The 19,374-nt window shown below is 57.9% G+C and overlaps 1 protein-coding gene across 11 annotated transcripts in view; it reads right to left on the bottom strand.

Annotated features, from left to right (window-relative positions):
- Window positions 1–251: 251 nt before the first annotated feature.
- KIDINS220 (kinase D interacting substrate 220) overlaps window positions 252–19,374 on the bottom strand; it is a 59,488-nt gene continuing 40,365 nt past the window's right edge. For 4 of the 11 annotated variants that reach the window (XM_080684422.1, XM_080684426.1, XM_080684425.1 and 1 more), the window contains exons 23-31: window positions 19,104–19,282; window positions 17,754–17,980; window positions 15,826–15,939; window positions 15,062–15,118; window positions 11,488–11,523; window positions 6,554–6,682; window positions 5,020–5,118; window positions 3,877–4,110; window positions 252–2,428 (exon numbers count right to left, since the gene is read on the bottom strand). In XM_080684422.1, the coding sequence (XP_080540548.1) occupies window positions 1,178–2,428; window positions 3,877–4,110; window positions 5,020–5,118; window positions 6,554–6,682; window positions 11,488–11,523; window positions 15,062–15,118; window positions 15,826–15,939; window positions 17,754–17,980; window positions 19,104–19,282 (2,326 nt within the window). In that variant the 3' untranslated portion in view covers window positions 252–1,177. The remainder of the gene's footprint in view (window positions 2,429–3,876; window positions 4,111–5,019; window positions 5,119–6,553; window positions 6,683–11,487; window positions 11,524–15,061; window positions 15,119–15,825; window positions 15,940–17,753; window positions 17,981–19,103; window positions 19,283–19,374) is intronic. The other 7 variants (XM_080684432.1, XM_080684423.1, XM_080684424.1 and 4 more) reach the window with 3 other exon arrangements.

Genomic DNA, 19,374 nt, shown 5'->3' with positions numbered 1-19,374 from the left:
ATGGCCCCAGGACCTGGACAACCTACTTCCCGCAGCAACAGACGCGCACGGCCCGGAGCTGCCGCCGGCACCGGCTGCTGAGCGCTCCACGCGCCCTGGGACGGCCCGAGACCCGAGGACTGTGGGGCAGCTCAGAGCTGCCGGGGCGTGGCTGCACCCTGAGCCTGGACGCCCCTAAGACTCCGGCCCATGAAGAAACCAGCACAGAGCGAGCGCCATTGTCACCGTGTGAATAAAACTCCGAGCCAGGATCGCATGCAATCTCTTTATTTTTCTAGTGTTTTGTACACGGACCACCACAGTGCGCGCTTCACAAGCAGCATCGACACTACGTGCGCTGAGCGGCACCTGCTCGTCGGGAGGGAGCAGCGTGGCCTCGGAGATAATTACGGATACACAGCACTGCAGGCTCACACACAGATCCTAAAGCTGGCGTTTCAGTGCCCGAGGCCGTACGCCCTGCCTCTCCTGACTGGTGAGCACACAGTTAGGGTCGTGCAAAGTAACACGTTATGGAAAAGTTAGACACTTGAGCCTCAGGCAGGGAGACCCCAAACAGCAACTACATTGCACAATGGCTGGTCAAGCTAATAACCTATCCGCACACGAATGAAGGTCGTGAAGTGAAACCATCACAGTGTGACACTGGATCTAGGTACTCACACATCTACAATCACATCTAACACCTCGCGATCGCCACGCTGCAAGAATTCATCTCCGTGAGGTAGAAACCCCGCGCCTGGCGGGGCCTCCCGCCCACGGGACCTCCAATGCCATCCTCCTCCTCTGCCCACAGCCGTGCGTGGCCACAGCCACGCCAGCTCCGCCCTCTTGTCACCCCTGCTTTGTATGTTCAACTTTTTAAAACACTCTTCCTTCTTAGGACACCCCCCACCCCGCCCCGAATTAACATGCTGATTTAGAAGATGAAGGTGTAGTTCTAAGTGTCACTGCCCTGTCTGACACACTGTCCTCCTCCTCTCCGTCCACCAACACTCCTGAGAGCTCCTCCTCCCCCGAGGAGCCAGGCTCCCCTCAGTGCTGGGCACGGAGGGAGGGACCCTGGAGCGTGTCCTTCCCCACGGCCTCGCGCTCACGCATGTGAACGAAAGGGTGCCCTCGCCCTACGACCCGGCCGGCTCTGCCACGGCCTCGGGGCACCACCCTGCGGGGCTCCCTAAAGGATGCTTTCCCTCTCCTCCCCGAAGCCGGTGCTGTCCGCAGCGGCCACGGCCAGGAGCTCGGAGGACTCCTTGGAGAGCCGGGCGTAGCTGGCCCGCGGGCCCCGCTTGGGCGCCAGGCCCCTCAGGTTTTCGTTCTGCAGGGCAGCGGAGCTGGGGCTGGGCCGCAGGAGGACGGGGGCCGTGTCCCGGGGCCCCTCCCTCTCGTCGAGGCTCTGGCCGGCCCTGCTGGCCGGGGCGCTGTTGTTGTTGAGGGTCACGGTGCTGGGCGTGCGGTTGAGGTTGAAGGCCTTGGGGCAGGCGGGCCAGGCCTCCTCGGGGCTGCTGGCCATCAGGCTGCACTCGGACGGGCTCTGCTTGTCCTCGGAGCAGATGGACATGCGGGCGAGGCCGGGGTCCGGCAGGCCGCTCAGGCTGCGCGGCAGCCCCCGGCGCCCCGGGCCGTCCTCCTCCAGCTCGATGAGGTTGGCCTTCTCCAGCCGGGCGTCGCCCGCCTCGTTGTGCAGCGAGTGGTTGGGCGAGCTCTCGCTGGAGCGCACGCCCGAGTCGGACGAGTCCTTCTTGTCGAGCAGGGCGTCCGCCAGGTACTCCTTGGCCTTGATGAAGGTGCGGATGGGCTCGGCGCTGCGCTCCGGGGACCGGGGCGCCCTCTCCGCCCGGCCCTCGGCCTTCCTGTCCTTGTCGTCGCGGAGCAGGGGCGTGTTGTCGGACTCCTCGGGGCCAGACTCGTCCTCGTCGCTGGGAAGCTTCTGGTAGCGCAGGCCCCCGCCCTTGAGCTTCAGGTCCGTCTGGAAGAGGCTGGGCCTCTCGGAGGACTTGCGGCCCGGGAGGAGCTTGCTGGCGGACTGGTCGGACTTCTCGTCCTCTTCGGTGATGGGGTCCAGCGGGGAGGCGTCGCTGGTGGAGACCCCGGACGAGGAGTAATCGAGGACGTCGGCCCTCTTCATCAGAAACGGCTTCCTCCCGTCGTCCGGCTTCGGGTCGCCGTCCTTGGCCTTGTCCGGCTCCAGGGCGGCGTGGATGGAGCCCCCCGAGGAGCTGGGCCCCATGTAGCATGTGCTGTGAGGGGAGGACCTGCCACTGACGGCCGCGGAGCCCGGCCCCCCTTCTAACTGTGACATCTGCGCAATGTACTCCCTGTAGGCGTCTCGGTACTCGGCCTGCACCTTGTCCGTCAGCTTGGAGATCTCAATGCTGGAGTCCTGCGAGTTGAGGCTCGAGAGACTGGGGGTTCTGCGCGTTTGCGACTGTGAAGACAGAGAAATAAAGTAAGCCTTCAGGTGAGCGCAAAAAGGGGGGGGCAGCCCAGCCCGCAGGGCTCAGTGGTTGAGTGGTGACCTATGAACCGGAAGGTCAGGGTTCGATTCCCAGTTGGGACACAGGCCCGGGTTGCGGGCTCGATCCCCAGTGTGGGGCGTGCAGGAGGCCGCCGATCCATGATTCTCTCTCTCCCTCTCCCTTCCTCTCTGAAATGAATAAAGATATCTATTTTTAAAAAGCCACAAAACTCTCCACCTTAAAAAAAGGGGGGGCATAATAAACACCAGCTTAGGAAATATATGTGGACACTAAGAATTCTTAAAGTCCTCAACACACCAAATTCTTTTAAAAAGAATTCTGCGTGATAGTTTAACAACAGCTGTGAACTATGGATAATTTCCCTGTTAATAGAAAACTTTATACAAATTTTAATAAAATTAGTTTAATACGTTAAAGTATAAATTAAAGGTTGTATTAACAAATAATCTTAACACTTATTTCAAAACTTCAAATTTTTAACTTTTCTTTTGAAAAAGCCAACTTCATTGATAAAATGTAAAAATTCCCCTTTGAAAAGAGAAGGAAGATTAAAGATATATCTCAAAGACAAAATACTCACATCTTCAATGTATGTTAAAAAAAAGAAACACCTTTCTCAACTTGTAAGACATAGTGTTTCTGTCAAATTTCAATTCAGAGTAAAATATACTCAAAACGCCAAAAAAAAAAAAAAAAAAAAAAGTTAAAGGAAAAGCCTTAAAGGGCCTGCAGCTCGGAGGCGGGAGGAGAGCCGGAGCCGCCACAGTGGAGGGAGGCCTGAGCCGGCAGGCGGTCTTGTCAACAGGAATAAAATACTTTAAGAGACTGATTTCCAGCGTGAAGGTTTATTTATTTATCTGTTCTACTCTTTTAAATCCTCCCCCAAGAACATGCTTTCATTGATTTCAGAGAGAGAAAGGTTGAGGGGGAGAGAGAAACATCAGCGGCGAGAGAGGATCATGGATCGGCGGCCTCCTGCGCGCCCCGCACGGGATCAGGGCCACTCCCGGGCCTGTGCCCCGACCAGAATGAACCCACCACCTCTCGGTCCACAGGACGACGCCCAACCCCTGAGCCCCACGGGCCGCTCCAGGGTGAAGAGCTCGGGTTAGACTGGCAGACGGAGAGGAGGGGAGACATGAAGACTCAGGAAGCAGGTGGAGACAGCTCTGCTGACACGGAACCCGCAGCCAGCCCCGGCGCTCCCTCACCACCCCCGCCTTCCCGTCTGCGCTCGCCCCGATCCCCGATCCCAGCCACCGTGCTTTCCCTCGGCCCCTCCCTTAGGCCAGGCGTGGTTGTGAGTGATCTTCAGGCCCCGCAGACCCCCTTCAGCTGCCATAGCCCTCCCTCCCGCCCTCCTCGGTCACGGTCACGGGAATGACAGGGAGCATACCTGCCAGCTGAGGTTGCTGTGCCGCGGGGCGCCCTCGTCCAGGCCCAGCGTGTTCAGCTCCTCGAAGCTGAAGTTGAGGGTGTAGGGGGCCTGGCCCGAGAGCTCGGTGTGCGGCAGCTCGTGGGGGGGCCTGCGCGCCGGCTCCCCCTGGGGGGCGGGGCCGCTGTTGTTCTCGTTGAGCAGGCGGAGGTCCTCCGCGGCCACCTGGTGCTCTGCGCTCCGCATGTCCAGCACCTTCAAGGAAAAGCGCCCTTAGAGGCACGTCCCGTTTCCAGAACCTTCGCAGGAAAAGCACCGCCCACCGCCCCCCCGACAGGGCGCAGGGCAGAAGCCTCAGAGATCACTTTAAAAATAAACCCACGTTGTCCTCCTGGAAACGAGCAGCGCACTCGTCAGGGCATGTCCACGCGTGCGGACTGGGCCTGCTCTCCCGCACGTGCCCACGAGGGGGAGGAGCGGACACAACCACGTGGGTGTCGTGCTCCATCTGACCGTCACGGGATTGTTTCAGTTTAAGTGAAGAACAAGAAGTGCAGTGCGGAGTGTGGGGGAGCCGGGCTGGGCGGCGCTCCCGCCGAGAAAGCAGTTGTGATCAGGAGCCACTGCGGGGCGGGAGTGGGGGGGCAGGACCCCAGGGAGCGTGGGGCCCAGTCCAAGCCTCAGGAGCAGGGGGGTCAGCGGGTGGGAAACGGCTGAGGGAGCAGCAAGGGCTGGGGCTCTGCTGAGCCCGCTGGCCGGAGTCCTGGCCAGAGGCAGGCGGGGGCAGGCGTCCCCGGGGGACGCTGGGAGGGAGGACCGAATGGGTCGAGGGCGATCAGACACTGAGTGCCGCGTTTCCTGAAGAGACACAGGACTCTTACTGTGAGGGGCGCGCAGGCCTGACCAGGACAGACCCAAGGCCACGGCCTGAGCTTTAGGGCCTGACCAGAGGCAGGCCGAGGGGAAGCGGAGGAGGGGGCCTCTCCCAGGGGAAGGCCAGAGGCCGCGGCCATCACGTGCTGTGTGTCCCGCCTAACGGACACACAGGTGGCAGGTGTGCCAAATGCATTCTCGTGCTCTTTAAGAAGCCACAGCCTCATCAGCCTCGTCTAGGCCCGCACTCCCGGCACTGCTTCACACGATGCTGAGTATCAAGAATCTTACTGTGCTTCTGAAAAGATGCCAGTCTCCGAAGTTCATGTTCATCTCCTTCTTCAGCTCGTCGATGTTGCACTGCGCCAGCACGCGGCCGTTGATGTTCGCCTGGGGACGAGGACGGAGGGAAGTGTGACGGGCTCTGGGCCACTAGTGGGTGAAGTGCACTCACGCAGCACAGACAGGCCCGGGACCAGGAGACGTGGCCGCCTGACGCTGCAGGGGGTGGGCGCCGAGCACCGCAGGCCGCGAGCGTTTCCAAGCGTCCTCGTTCTCAAGGGAAACCACGTCCTCAGGGACCAGCCAGGGGCCGCCTCCCAGCTACGTCCATTCCCCTCCAGCCAACCTGGTGTGCTCGCCTCCGACCCGTCACATCCCAGCACGCACAGCGGCTGCCCGAGGGACCCTGCCCGAGCTCCGGGTGAACAAGTAGAGCCACCAGGCTCCTGTCACACCTGCTTCTCAGCCAAGCAGGCGACTCAGAGCTCTGGCCGCCCCGAAGGGAAACACGAACTGTCCCCCAGGAACAGGCAGCTGAGGCCGAGCATCGCCCTGCCTGCCGGGCCGGGCTGGGCTGGCCGCAGCGGAGCTGACGCTGCTGGTCTCCACGTGAACCGGCGGCAAGGTGCCGGGAGCTGGGGCTGGGCCGAGGACCCGCTCCGGACGGCAGCCCGGGCAGGGACAGCAGCTGCCGGAGGGGCTCCAGGCGCCAGGCCTGTGGGCACAGCCCCGCCCGCGGACACGCCAGCACGCGGGGTCCCGAGCTGACGCGCGGCGAGAAGCCAGCCAGCCGGGCCCAGGCCGTGCCTGCGCCTCTGCCACCGCCCACCGGCACGCGAGGGGCACACCGGACTGACCCTTTCGCGGGGCGGAGGGAGGGAGCCCAGCAGCACCGTGTCGCTCTGTCCCTGCAGGTGGGCTCCTAAGCCTGCCAACCTGAGGGCTCGCTGCCGCCCTCGCCCTCGTCCCGCTTCTCCGGTGGAAACGCCTCCGCCAGCGGCTGGCAGACGGAAGCCCCGGGAACCCGCCCCGCTCTCTACTTTCATGGGGGCAGCCGAACTGCAAGGGTGATGGAGGGAGGGGAACCTCCTCCATGTGCTGGCCTGGCCAGCCCAGACCCAGGAGGTGTGGTCCAGCGGGACAGAACCCCCAAGAACTGCAGGACTTGGGGGAAATGAAGAAGCAACGGCTGCCTTTCTCATCTGTTCAGTTTCAAGTAAATATGCAACGAAGGGAATGTGGCAGCCAAGGCCTTCCGGGCTCCGGGCGGCGTGAGGAACAGGAGCCACTGTGCATCCAAATGCGACCCTTTCGCCCTCGATCAGGCCATTTAAAGTGCCCCGGCCACGCAGCTCCCGTCCCTCAGCCGCCGACACGGAGGGACAGCGGCGCCGTGGAGGACACGATGGGGAGCCGCTCTCAGGGGGCCCGGGCACAGGGCGGAGAGCACAGCGCCAGGGCTGCGTGCACAGGCCCGCCCCCCCCGTTCCCCCCACCCCCGTTCCCCCCCCCCGCCCCCGCAGGCCGGGCAGGCGGGGCTCACCTTCCGGACGGTGGCGCAGTACTGCGGCAGCATGCTCGGCTCCAGCCCCTCGATCTGCTTCAGCCGCTCGCACACGGCATCCACGGTCATCGCGCTCAGCGACCCTGCGCCGGGGGCGGGGCCCGAGCCCTGGAACAGCGCGTTGGAACACGTGTGAACACAAGGCCACAGAGGCGGTCACGAGACCGACAGGCTCAGGAAGATACACTGTGCAGCACTCGGATCAACAATCACGTGTTTTCAACTACACTACAAGCAAGGAGTGTGGCTGGGAACAGGTCCCGCTCCCGCTAGTCCCCCCGAGCAGCCTGACCAGCGCCGACAGGCCCGAGCAAACCCTTTGTAAGGAGGGGAGCAGCCTGGCCGACCCGCCGAAGGTGCAGCTCTGAATCGTCCGGGGGCAATGACTGAGCCAAGACATAAGACAGGGAACCCCTGGGTGGTTTCAGAGGCAGCCCGGGGCTTTCCCTGCCTTACAGGCTAGTTAGCAGTGTCAGACCCGGACCATCGCCAGGGTCTACTTCCCCTTACGCTGTTCGATACCACGTGACCATGAAGCAGGGTTCCTCTTTACACGTGAAAGTGAACACAGCCCCTGGAAACGTGGTCTCCTTTCAAAGAGGAGCCGAAGTCACAGTCATTCTGGGGTTTACTTAGAACATCCACGACAGAAAGATCTGCCTCCGTGTTACAGACACGGACACTGAGGCCCAGAGTCACGGGATGAATGGCTAGTTCGTGGTAGACTTGGACCAGAACCCTGACACAGCGGGTCTTACACCTGCTCTCTGCCTAGCTCTGGTTCTGAAGCGTTTAAAGAAGCGATGAGCACAATCAAGAGAAGACAGACCCACCAGCAGAGGTTAATGTGCCAGATGACCTGTCCTGCTGCCCTCCGACCTCCTCTTACAATGACGACACGGCCCTCTCCTCAAACACGTGAGCTTGTATTTCCTCTGCCTCTCCCACCAGCACCAGCTCAAAGCAGATCCTGACCCAGCCCACACTCCCGCACCCACCCCCGCCCAGCCGGTGGGAGGCACCACTGTAAGCCAAGGGCACAGCTTATTCCATGTGCCCTGACGAATGAACGACACACACAGCACCTCTGTTCCGTGTGCGGCCGGGGGACGAGACCACGCTGCCCGGAGGGGGGTGATGCCGTGAGCCAGGCGTCTCCGCAGGTGACAAGCATGAGACAGGCCCACGGACGTGTGGACACTGAAGACTTGGGATACACTGTACCAAGCACGTTACTCAGAGTTTGTTTTTGGTTACAGTTTAAATGGAAAATATGCCACATAGTATATAGTCTGCGGTTCAATGTCTTCAAAAATACTAACAGCAAAACACTACTGTTTCGATAATTTAGTCTCACATCTCTGCACAGGCCTCAGCCTGGAGGCACACGGCCAGTGCTCGGTCCTCCAGCACCTCCCAGGGAGACACCAATGCCTTCTGAAAGTCGACCACGTGTGGCGGTTACGCTGGTTAACAGCTTCTAGAAATTCCAGATGTGCCACTTGACAGTAAGACATCTGTCTACGCCACCGTGTGCTCATCCCTGGAGCCCAGGCTCCTCCCACAGGCACGGGACCCGCCCCCTCTGGCTCTCCCCGCCCCTCCCCTCTGGTGACCACCCTTCTGCGCTCTGCATCTGTTCGCTAGTTTGTGCTGTTTATTCGTTTGTTGCTTTTTCTGACATCCGCGTGAGTAAAATCATAGGGTTCTTGTCTTTTTCCATCTGACATATTTCACTTCGCATGATTCTCTCAAGATCCACAAAATGGATCAAAGACTTAAATATAAGACCGGAAACAATAAAATACGTAGAGGCACTAAACTTATGGACCTTGGTCTGAGAAGCTTTTGTGAACTTGACCCCAAAGGCAAGGGAAGCAGAAGAAAATAAATGAATGGAACTACTTCAAACTGAAAAGCATCTTCACAGCAAAAAACAAGCAAACCAAAAACCATCACCAAAACCAAAAGGCCACCAACCAGCGGTAGGAGCTATTCACAAACAGTAACTCCGCTCAGGGCTAATGCCCCACCGACGTCCGGAACTCGGACACCTCAGTAACAACAGTGAAATCCAGTCCCTGGCAGAGGACCTAAATAGATGCTTGTCCAAGGAAGACACACAGATGGCCAACGGGCATATGCCAACACGCGGACACCACTGGCCATGGGGGAAATGCACGGGAAGCAGTGAGACCCCGCCTCCCCGGGTCAGAATGCCTGCTGGCAGTGAGGGAGGAGAGGCAGGTGCTGGGAGGACTGGAGCAAGGGACCCTCCCACTGGCGGGCGGGGCGGGGGTTACTGGTGCAGCCATGAGGGGAACAGCACGGAGGCCCCTCAGAGTTAGAACAGAACTGCCATGTGACCCGGCACCCCTCTGGGCACCCACCTGAAACATGTTGAAAACGCTTACGAAGTTCTAGGTGCCCCCATGCTCCCGGCAGCATTACCGACAGGAGCCGAGATGCCATTTATTGAAGAGACTTTCCTTCCTCTGTTGTATGTTTTTTGCGTCTTTGGTGAAAATTAGTTGCCCTGTAACTCCATCAAAGCTATAGTCTGACTCAATTATCTGTACGCTGAGCTTTATCGGGGGAGAGGTAAATTGTAGCTGACTTAAACATCACAGCGTGCTTCTGGGAAGAGGAGGAGGAGGTGTAACTGCGGGTATTTTATATAACGATCACGTGCCATAAAGTTAGCGTGGTGCCCAATGAATCTCAAAAAGGAGAAAGAGAATGAACGTGACAAGGAAAAAGCAAACGCAATGACTTATCAGGTAAACACTCAATAAACAGCTGACTCGATTACTGGGACACAGAATAGCAATACTTCAGTTCATCATGCGTTCTTACTTGAAAATCGCCTGTTACAAGTCAAGAACAGATAATTCCAGCATACACCACCATTTCTTTGTAAAACATTCCTAACACCAAAAATCGAATGCAAAGGGTGTTAGTTCAAACTGTTAAGTATAAACGTCAAAGTGCACACCAACTGAGATCTCTCCAGGCCAAAGTAACGTTAACAAAACGGACTGAAATTCCCTGGATGAGCACTAGAGCGTCACCGGTAAGTGACGGGGACTGAACTCCGACACCCGGGGAAGGCGGGGAAGGCGTGCAGGAAGCGGAGCGCGTGCAGAGGCTGCGAGCAGCTGTTCCAAGAGACCCCGCGGAGCGGCGGCGGCGAGCGCACAGCCCAGCAGGGGGCGCCAGCTGTGCAGGGGTAGGCAAACTTTTTGACTCGAGGGCCACAATGGGTTCTTAAACTGGACCGGAGGGCCGGAACAAAAGCATGGATGGAGTGTTTGTGTGAACTAATATAAATTCAAAGTAAAGGAGCGGAGGGGAGAGCAAGAGAACCGGATAGAACAGCCGGATCCGGCCTGCGGGCCGTAGTTTGCCCACAGCTGGTCTAGCGGCTTAATGAGAAGGAAGCGCTCACAGAAAGTGTCGGTACCTGTCTCTGCGTGTTAAACCCACAGTCACACGGCTTCAAGGAAGGAATAAAACAGAATGAAGGACACGAGTGTAAAGCAAAACATCGGATACACATACATGTGCTAAACACAGGCAGCACCCTGTCCTTTTCTTCCCCCTCACGCTCACAAACTCCTCTACGCAGCACCAGCAAGGGGCACCCCCCCCACCCCACCCACACCCCAGTTCCATGTCACTAACACGGCTTGGCCGTTTTAAATTGCACTCTCATTAAAATTTATATTCTACTAAAGAAGAAATCATTGGCCATACATTCAACAACCAAAAACCAGGTAAATTAAATTTGTTCTGAAAAGTCAATAACCCTACTACCTCCAAGTTTAAAGTTAATTGTTAAATGTTATGATTTAAAAATGCAATGATTCATTGCAGACCAATTTAACAAGATCTAAATACTTGGCATCCACATGATCACGTCATAAAATGACATATTCTCTAGCGACACTATAGTTAATGTTCAAAACCATACTTTTCCAAATCTGTGTTTGGTTTGATTATGAGCACATGTATATGCACTAAAAATACCATTTAAAAAGTAAGGCCTTAGCCTCGAAGCTCAAGCAATCATCACTGGAGGGCGAAAACCACAAACTATGATTAACGTAATGATTCTGGTGATGGAGAGGTCTCTGCTGTGTTGTTGTTTTTAAATATGTTTTCATTGATTTGAGAGAGAGAGAGAGAGAGAAAGGGAGACGGAGAGAAACATCGGTGAGAGAGGAACATCAACCGGCTGCCTCCTGCACGCCCCCCACTGGGGATCGAGCCCACAGCCTGGGCCTGTGCCCTGATGGGAAGCGAACCTGTGACCTCTGGTGCCCGGGACAATGCCCCACCCACGGAGCCGCACTGGCCGTGGGGACGCTGGAGTTTTTAAAACTCCCATTCCAGTCAGACACGTGGCCGTGAGTTACTGTCCTGCCCGGATGGGGTTATGGTAAAGGTCCTTAAAGGGGCACAGCCCTCCCGAGCCGACAGCCCCGACTCCCCGGTGATGCAGCCGCCACCTCACACCAGTGGGGCCTTGTTTCTGGTTCAGTGTCACCTCACCCAAGGAGGCTCCGTACAGTCACTGCGTGCCCGGGGGACTAGAAAACCGGCAAAAGCCGTGCTGAGGGAACAAGCTGGCCACAAAGACCCCAACAGGAGAACGCTGCTGTCGGTCCGCCTGGTGGGAAGGTGTCACTTCCTCTCCCACACCTGGGAGATCAGCTCACAGTGACCAACGGGCTCAGCTCCGCGTTTTAAGGACAATGTTTTAAAAAACCAAGTAGTGAACAGCTGCCGTGAATATGGTTTTGTCATTTACTTTTAACTGGCCTCTAAGATGTCAACCACGCCATCACTACACCATCCTATTTCCGTGACAGTATGTCAGTCCGTTTAGCCGAGGAGCTGCGCCCGCTTACCCGCGGCGTCGGTGACTGTCCCGTCCAAGGCCGCGCCTGGCAACGAGAGACAACGTCATCGGGACATGCACTCGCTCGACACGTCGCCAGGCCTAAGCCAGTGGTGGAAACAGAAGCTGCCAGGCTGAGCCCTCCGCTTTCACGTCCCACCCGGGCGCTGACTGGGCTGTTCACGAACGCCAAGGCCTCCGTCTTCAATCCCTTTACGAACGAAGGCGTGCGCTGGCCGTTCTGGGGGTCTCCACACCCACACTGCTGTCCCTCAAGCTGGTCAGTTACCCCCGTGCCTTTCAGCAAGGTGGAGGGGTGACCCCGAGGAAGCTGGCGGAGGCTGGAAAGAGGGACGCGCGGTCCCGACAGCCGCTCCCTGCAGCCTCCGTCCTGGCTCAGAGCTGCTCACTGCCCAGGGGAGGGCCTGGCAGGTGCCCAGTCTAGGGCCGAGCAGGGAACCATCGCAGGGCATCAGTGGCACGCGATGCCAAACCGAGGACGGAGGACAGACAAGGTCAAGAAATGCTGCCAGTCCTTCCTGCTCCGTGAGACCCAGCTGCCACCAAAGCAGAGACCGCAGTGAAACTGACCACAGGACTCGCAGAGGTGCCTAAGACACCCCAACACGTGCCCGAGGCCCCCTCCCCGGCGGAGCGGGGCTGACAGGGAACACAGGCACAGCCCAGGGAGAGCTTCCACGTGTTGAAGCATGTGGAGCACATGCCACATGTTAAAGCCGTGGACCACACGAACACCCCGGAGCCCTGCCAGACGCTGAGGGACAGCCCGCCTGACATCTCCGAGGCCAGAGGAGCACCCGCAGGCACGGGCCGCGCCCAGAAACGGGGCTCCGCAGAGCCAGGTCTTAAACCACGAGCTTTCCCTCCCGAGTCTGGAAAGCTCCAGCAAAGAGCTCGCTATGGGCGGGATAACGATGACCAAGCCTTACGGCGCCCGCGGCTGCGCGAGGCGTGCAGGGACCTGGGGGGCAGGGGTGCGCCCCGACAGGAGGCGGAGCCACTGAGGCCGCGGGGTCTGTCCAAGGCCTGCCTCACTTCCAGGCCTCACTTCCAGGCCTGACCCCGCTGAGCCAGGCCGCGCCGCAGGAGCAGCGAAGGCAGCCGGCCTGGGGAGGGGGGGGGGGGGGCCACGTGGACCCTCCCTCCCTACCGGGCGCTCCCCGCCTGCACAGCGGGGGTGAGCCTCCCAGGTGAGCCCCGGGTGGTCCTTGAGTGGCCCTCAAACCGCGGGACAGGACTGCCATGGCACGAGTTCCGAGGACCCTCGAAAGGAAAGCAGGTCCCGGGGGAGGGGGGGGCTCCTCGCTTCCCTGGTTTTATTAGCTGGAGCCTGGTTTTTAATGGCGCTCTCTGGGGCTGAAAGAGCTTCTCTGCTTCCGCGGGAGAGAAACGGGCCCTCCAGCTGCGGCTCGGGAGTCTTGGTCCAAGGCTACTTGGCGGCTGGCAGCTCTGGGGGGTGCTTGCTCTTCTGTAGAAGTGGGGGAGCCAGCACAGAGGCCTGCACCGACACCCGCCGCTGCGAGCCCCTGGCCTCCTGCAGCTCACCTCGCAAGACTCACCCACGACGGTGACCCTGGCTGAGAACCACGGCTTCCCGAGGACCTGCCCGTAAGCGCAGGGGCGCAGGCTGTGCCTGGCTGGCTCCTGGCCGCCCGCTCTCCGGTGCCTGTTTGAAGCTCATCGCGGTGTCCGCAATGACAGTTTGTAAAAAACGTGTGGCTCCTGACTCCTCCGTCAGCAGCTCTTGTCACCCAGTGCTCCGCTTGAGGGACAGCTGAGCGAGCGGAGAGGGGCTCCATCAGACCACAGTGTCCCCACAGGACCGAAGCCAGGGGCCACGAGGCTAAGCCTCTCCATGGCCGCTGCGTCTCCATTGGCTCAGCGTGCACCCCGACAGTCCCCGGGGGCCTCCCCCATTTCCACCACTGCTCTTAGGTCGGCTCTGAACGCGCGTCTACTGCGACTAGGCTACACACACGTTCTACAGGCTACGGTCCTTGTTAATCTCTCAAAAGCAAAGAAGCTCGGTAAGTATCTGCTAGTCACTAAGCAGGTCACCACGTTACCTTGGACGTGAGAGAAGCAGCCAGCAGCGGTTATGTCACTGCAGAGGCCTCGCCCACTCGGAACGCCCGACCCCGGCCCCGGCCCCGGCCCCTTTCTGGACAAGCTCAGCCACTTGCCCGGAACTCAGCGCCCTCGCTGCCGCTCCCTGGGGCCCTGAGGACCTGCAGGCGCTAACTCCGCGGTCCGCTCCCCTCGTCAGCTCGGGGACAGCTGTGTCCGCAGGGCTGTGCGGGCCACCCCTGCCTCAGTGTCTGCCTTCCAGCAGGCGGAGGGGGCTTGGCCCAGAGAGCGGCCCTCGCCCCGGAGGCCCCGGCTCCTCCAGCCCCGAACAGGCTGACCACGGCTTCCTGAGCCTGTCACTCCTGAGGTCACTCAAACGCTTCAGCTAAACTGTCAGTGATTTTAAAAGAATCCCCAACCCCTCAACGGAAACACCAAAACGGTTCCCTTTCTCTCTCTTACGAACATGAGCTCAAAATCAAAGTAAAAACACCGCTGTCTTCCCAAATGCGTGCTCCAGTTGGGACGTGATGGTAAGCTCGGGATGGGGCTTGAGCCCATGAAGTCCGGCGCCCCGGACCGTGGAGGCAGCTCTAGACTCAGGATCTCCTCTGCGGGGCATGACGTCTGTACAGGCCAGAGTGAAGGGAGCTTTTAAGGCTCATCACAGTACACGCGTGTGTGAGTGTGAAGCCTTGAGTGACACAGACACAAAGCGGCTTCCTACTCGCTGTTGCCTGTTTGGGTTCGGGCCACTGTAAGGTGTGTGTGTGGGGGGCGGGGGGGGGGGCTGCATGCTTCCCCGGCTGAGCAGCTGTGTGTGCGTCTGGAAGCCGTTCTGGTAAGGACCGGGGCTCCGTCTGGAAGCCGATCTGGTAAGGACCGGGGCTCCGTCTGGAAGCCGTTCTGGTAAGGACCGGGGCTCCGTCTGGAAGCCGTTCTGGTAAGGACCGGGGCTCCGTCTGGAAGCCGATCTGGTAAGGACCGGGGCTCCGTCTGGAAGCCGATCTGGTAAGGACCGGGGCTCCGTCTGGAAGCCGATCTGGTAAGGACCGGGGCTCCATCTGGAAGCCGATCTGGTAAGGACCGGGGCTCCGTGTACACGAGGCTCCCTCAGTGCGGACACCCAGGCGGAGGGAGCCGCTAAGACAGGCCTGGCCTGCGCCCTCCCGCTCGGCATGGCCTTTTCTGTTTGCAGCCTCGGGGGGCGGGGGGGAGGGGGGCGGTGCGGACTATTTACAAAAATATTCTCCGTGTGGAGGCTCCAGAGAGCCAGCAGAGGGAACAGAGCTCCGCCCCGGAGCCAGCACCGCCCCCGGAGGCTCTGACCCTCCCGGCCGGCCAGGGGAGCGGGCGGACACGGGCACCGGGCACCGGGCACTCAGTCACTCCACGCGCACGGTCATTAGCGCAGCTGCCCCGCACGGCGGCCACACGCGGATGCTGTTAGTGCCGCGGCCGAGCGAGGCGGTGCCACGCCACACACACGCCATTACCCTCGAGGGGCTTGTGGGCGAGGCGAGCCCCTCAGCAGCGTCCTCCTTGATAGCCTCCTAGCAACACAGAAGAGAGCGCGGTGAGGGGCGAACTGGGAGAGAACGGACATGGCGTTAAGATCACAGAACACGGGGAGCTGGGGGACTCGGGTTTCCTTCCTTCAGTGACAGCACCTCAGTTTACACGGAAGGGCGAGTCCGACACCTTCTGCCTCCCGGTTTGTAACAATGTATTCACAGGGACTTCCTTTTTTAAATTATTTAACAAACTCGGTCATCAGGAACACCCAACGTTAGGCATAAATATACTGGTTTGGATTAGATTAAAAAGTAACTATACTTGAATAATTTCCTTATCCTATTTAACTTCTGCCATTAAGCTTAACATGTTCTTTCCATATAGCACCTAATTTTTATACAAAAGGGCTAACATACATACAGATACCACCTATGCGTGTCCTTTAAAAAGACGTTAGAAATCAGCAGAATAAAGGCCTCGGGTAAGTGTGGTGACAAATGCTACATTATAAGCAGACACGCTGGCTGTCAGCATCTCAGCATCTACCCACGAGGCTGCCGGAGGTCCCTTCCACAGTCAACAGAAAGGAAAACAAACACACTTCACGTTAGTAACAGCTTAGGGTTCCTGACACTGTTTGTAAAGTAAGCTGCATTGTCTTTCTACGGAAAGGAAATACCCCAACTCTAATGTTCTAGATGGTTCTTAGTAGATTAATACTTTAGTTACCCCTTTTCATACTTACTAGGCCATTGCTCTGATCTCTGGACAAATTCGATTTTACTGTTGGACGTGAGATGAGATGTTGGGAACCGCCAGGGTAATACCTTGGCGTGTAAAGGTATGGGGCAAAGAATGGCTATGGAAAAAACATGTAACAAAAGAATGGGATGAACAATCACGGAAATCAAAGGGTAATGACACTTATCAAATGAAACTAAACAACAAAATACACATTTCAATGCAAGTGACAAAACAAAAGCAAAAAGCCTTTCTCCTATTCTATCAAACCCCAAACCTGACAGATTAAATTGTTACACTGTTGATTTACTAAAAGCTTTTTTTAAGCAACTAAAGTCTTACACCTTATAATGTGACACACGAGTTTCTCTTTATATTAATAACTTTATGGACTAATTACCAAGTGTTAGGTTCTAAATGATTTGTAAATATTAACACAATCTCTTATAAAAAAACAGAATGGAATCTTAATAGAAAACTATCCTTTACAAAAAAAAAAAATTAAAAAAAAAAAAGGTTAGCTTTAAGTAAGACCATAATAGCCTGGACTATGTGAAAACAGCCACGTGGACCCCAGGCTATCTGCTGGCCGAAGCGCCTGAGGTTTCGCTAGCTCTAAGCAAGCAAGCGGATCTTCAGAGGGGAGGCCATTGTTTGGGCGAGAGCTGTAACCACAGCATTTATTCGTAACAAGTCTCCTGTTAACAGGAGCTGTCAGATTGTACGGGCACAGGCAAAGATTGGAGTCCCCCAAGCTTCGTTACACTAAAATAACACCTTTTCACTCCTGCCATTTTAAAAAAACTATTCTGCTTTTACTTTCTGATTAAAAACCTCAAATAACTACAAAAAAAAGTAACTAGACTTAAAACCACGAGAGAATTTTAAATGTTTTAAAAATAATAAAATGTTATTAAAGTATCACATGATTGTTATTCATGTGAAATCCGTGAACACGAGGTCTCAGCCTGGATGGCTTGGTCATTTTTTGAAAAATAACTTCATGGTCTCAAAAGTTCCACCGTCCTCGAATTGCCAGCGGAGCCGCTTTCACTCCGTCTCAGCAGCTGGGGACTGAAGGAACCCTCATTGCACCGCCGAGCGTGCAGCGGGCACCCCCTCTGGCCGGTGAACAGCGGCCGCATCCCGAGCTCCCTAGACGGTGCGGCCAATGACTCTCGTGGCCAAAGCTTTCAACAAACCAAAATCTGATTTACATTCTGGCCTAACCCCCCTCGTCCTCGCTCACGTGGGCTCTGTGTGGCCACGCACGGGCTTCCTTCCGGAAGACTGGCCCGTGTTTCTGAGTTAGCCTAAAGCGGGGACAGCTGGACTAACCCTGACAGGGTCCGGGCACCGTGGCACTCCCTGTGCTTCCCTCTCTCCCCGTGGGAGGCTCCGGGCCCCCACTGAGTCAGTCCACGGGCCCGAGACGACCTGACGTTGGACTAGAAACGGCTGGGCTATCACCCGGCTGTGGCGTCTAGCCCCACACGCAGTATTTCCCGTTACCGTCTCACGGAAAAGCTACTCTACATACTAAACACAGGGCTACTGAACTGCGGCAGAAACTTACGTCTGCACTGTCTCAAGGCCCATGTGAATTACATGCAACATGGAACCAGTCCAACTTCTGTTTATGAGCGCAGCGCAGGGCAGGCCCCTCAGCAGCCTCGCCGCCCCCTGGGGCGCCCTTTCCTTCAAGGCTGGGAAAGCAAAGAGCCTCCCACACTCAGACTCAGCTGACACGGAGACCCGTTAAAATGCAACATTCTCCTAAGTTTAAAATATCGTATATATTAAATGTAAACTTCACTTTTCCCCAATTTTAAAGCTAAAGTACAGTTTCAAAATAATAACAGACTCCCCCAGCAGAAAACGTCTGCTGTGCCCCGGACCAGCTGTGAGGATGAGACTCCCCCTCCTGCTCACCCTGTTGTAGAAGGGGTGCTGGGGCCCCGTCATCCCGCTGTAGTAGCTGCTGTGCGGCTGTGGGGACACCACCCCGCCTGCGAAGGGGCCGTTGAAGGAGGTGGACGAGGAGCAGACGGATGGGGCCTGGCTGTAGCCGGACGCTGGCCTGGGGGCAGCTTCGTGCAAGGGCAGCGCGGGATACGCGAGGCCTCCGATGTTCATCTGCTCTCGGGCAGCGCGGACGTCTGAAAGGGTAAGTGGTCCCGGGAGGAAGAGAGAGGGGGACGTTAGTAGTCGGCGCACTCAGCACCTGCTCCTTCACTGGCTCCGTGGACAGAGCATCGGCCCGCGGACCGAAGGGCCCCGGGTTTGATTCCGGTCAAGGGCACGGACCTTGGTTGCAGGCTCCTCCCCAGCCTGAGCCCTGGTCAGGGCTCGTACAAGAGGCAACCGATCCATGTGTCTCACTCACATCGATGTTTCTCTGTCTTTCCCTCTCTCTTCCACTCTCTCTACAAATCCTCGCGTGAGGATCAAAAAGGAAAGCAAACGGGGGCCCCTGCGTGGGGGAAGCAGACACTCCGGCAGCTCAGACCCCGGGGGGAGGCCCGCGCCCCCGCACGCAGCTTCTTGCCCCACCTGCAGCGTCGCCCACATCTGGACTCTCGCCAGTTCCCAGAAGCACGCTCTCGGCCTCGTCGAGGCGCTGGCTGGTGCCGCCCTGACGTTCCTGGATTCAGCGTCAGCGCTGCCCCCCACCTGCCCAGCGCGATGAGCACGGGGCCAGCGGAGACCGCGGGGAAACGCACGGCGCCCACCTTTCAACACCATGGCCCCAGCCCCAGGGCAGGTCCAGAGCAGAACGTGGGGTCCCAGGCTCTCCACCCATCATTCCTGGAAATCCGGGGTGGGCCGGGGCCCGGTCATAGAAGGCCGTGCGTCTCCATAGAGGCTGCGTGCGCATCTGTCCACAGCGGTGCCTCGGGACAACTTAAATCATTGCCACAGCGTCCCGTCCCTGCCCTCCCGTGCCAGTCCCCACGCTCAGGACCAAGGCTCCGTCTCCTGCGGGTGAGCCACTAGGAACCGAAGAGGGGGGACAGACAGCACAGCGACGACCCCCAGGGTGGGCCCCACGTGAACAGGAATGATTCCCAAGAAGGAGCGGGGTGGGGGGAGCACAGACGTGGGCTTAACCAACAGCACTTTCTTCCGCTGCCCCAGGACCCGCTCCGGGCACCGTCCTCCCGGGGAGACGGGGTTCAGCGTTTCCGGGTTTTCACGCAGCGGGAGGAACGTGCAGAGCCATTAAAAACGGGACATTTCTGAGGCTTCCGGGAAGAAAGCGGAAGCCTGGCTGGCACCCACCGGCGATGATCTCCCGCAGCTTGGGGTCCAGGTTCACCGTGCAGGGCAGGAAGGTCTTCACGTCGCGAGCCACCAGCACGGGCGTCCGCGAAGCCAAGAACACTTCGAAGTTCCTGATGTCCCCGTCTATCTCCAGCAGCGGCTCCACGTCCTTAGTCGTCGGAATGTTCTTTGAGATTCTTCAAACAAGAAGGAAATGAAAAAGGCCATTAATGTCACCATTAGGAAGGCGAATTCTACATAAAAACAGACCACGTTACAAACTTTGCTG

This window comes from Plecotus auritus, assembly GCF_963455305.1.
Source record: "Plecotus auritus genome assembly, chromosome: 8".
In the NCBI taxonomy this organism is placed as follows: Eukaryota; Metazoa; Chordata; class Mammalia; order Chiroptera; family Vespertilionidae; genus Plecotus; species Plecotus auritus.
Note: the sequence above shows the minus strand (reverse complement) of the source record. Positions and strands in the feature narration are given on the sequence as shown.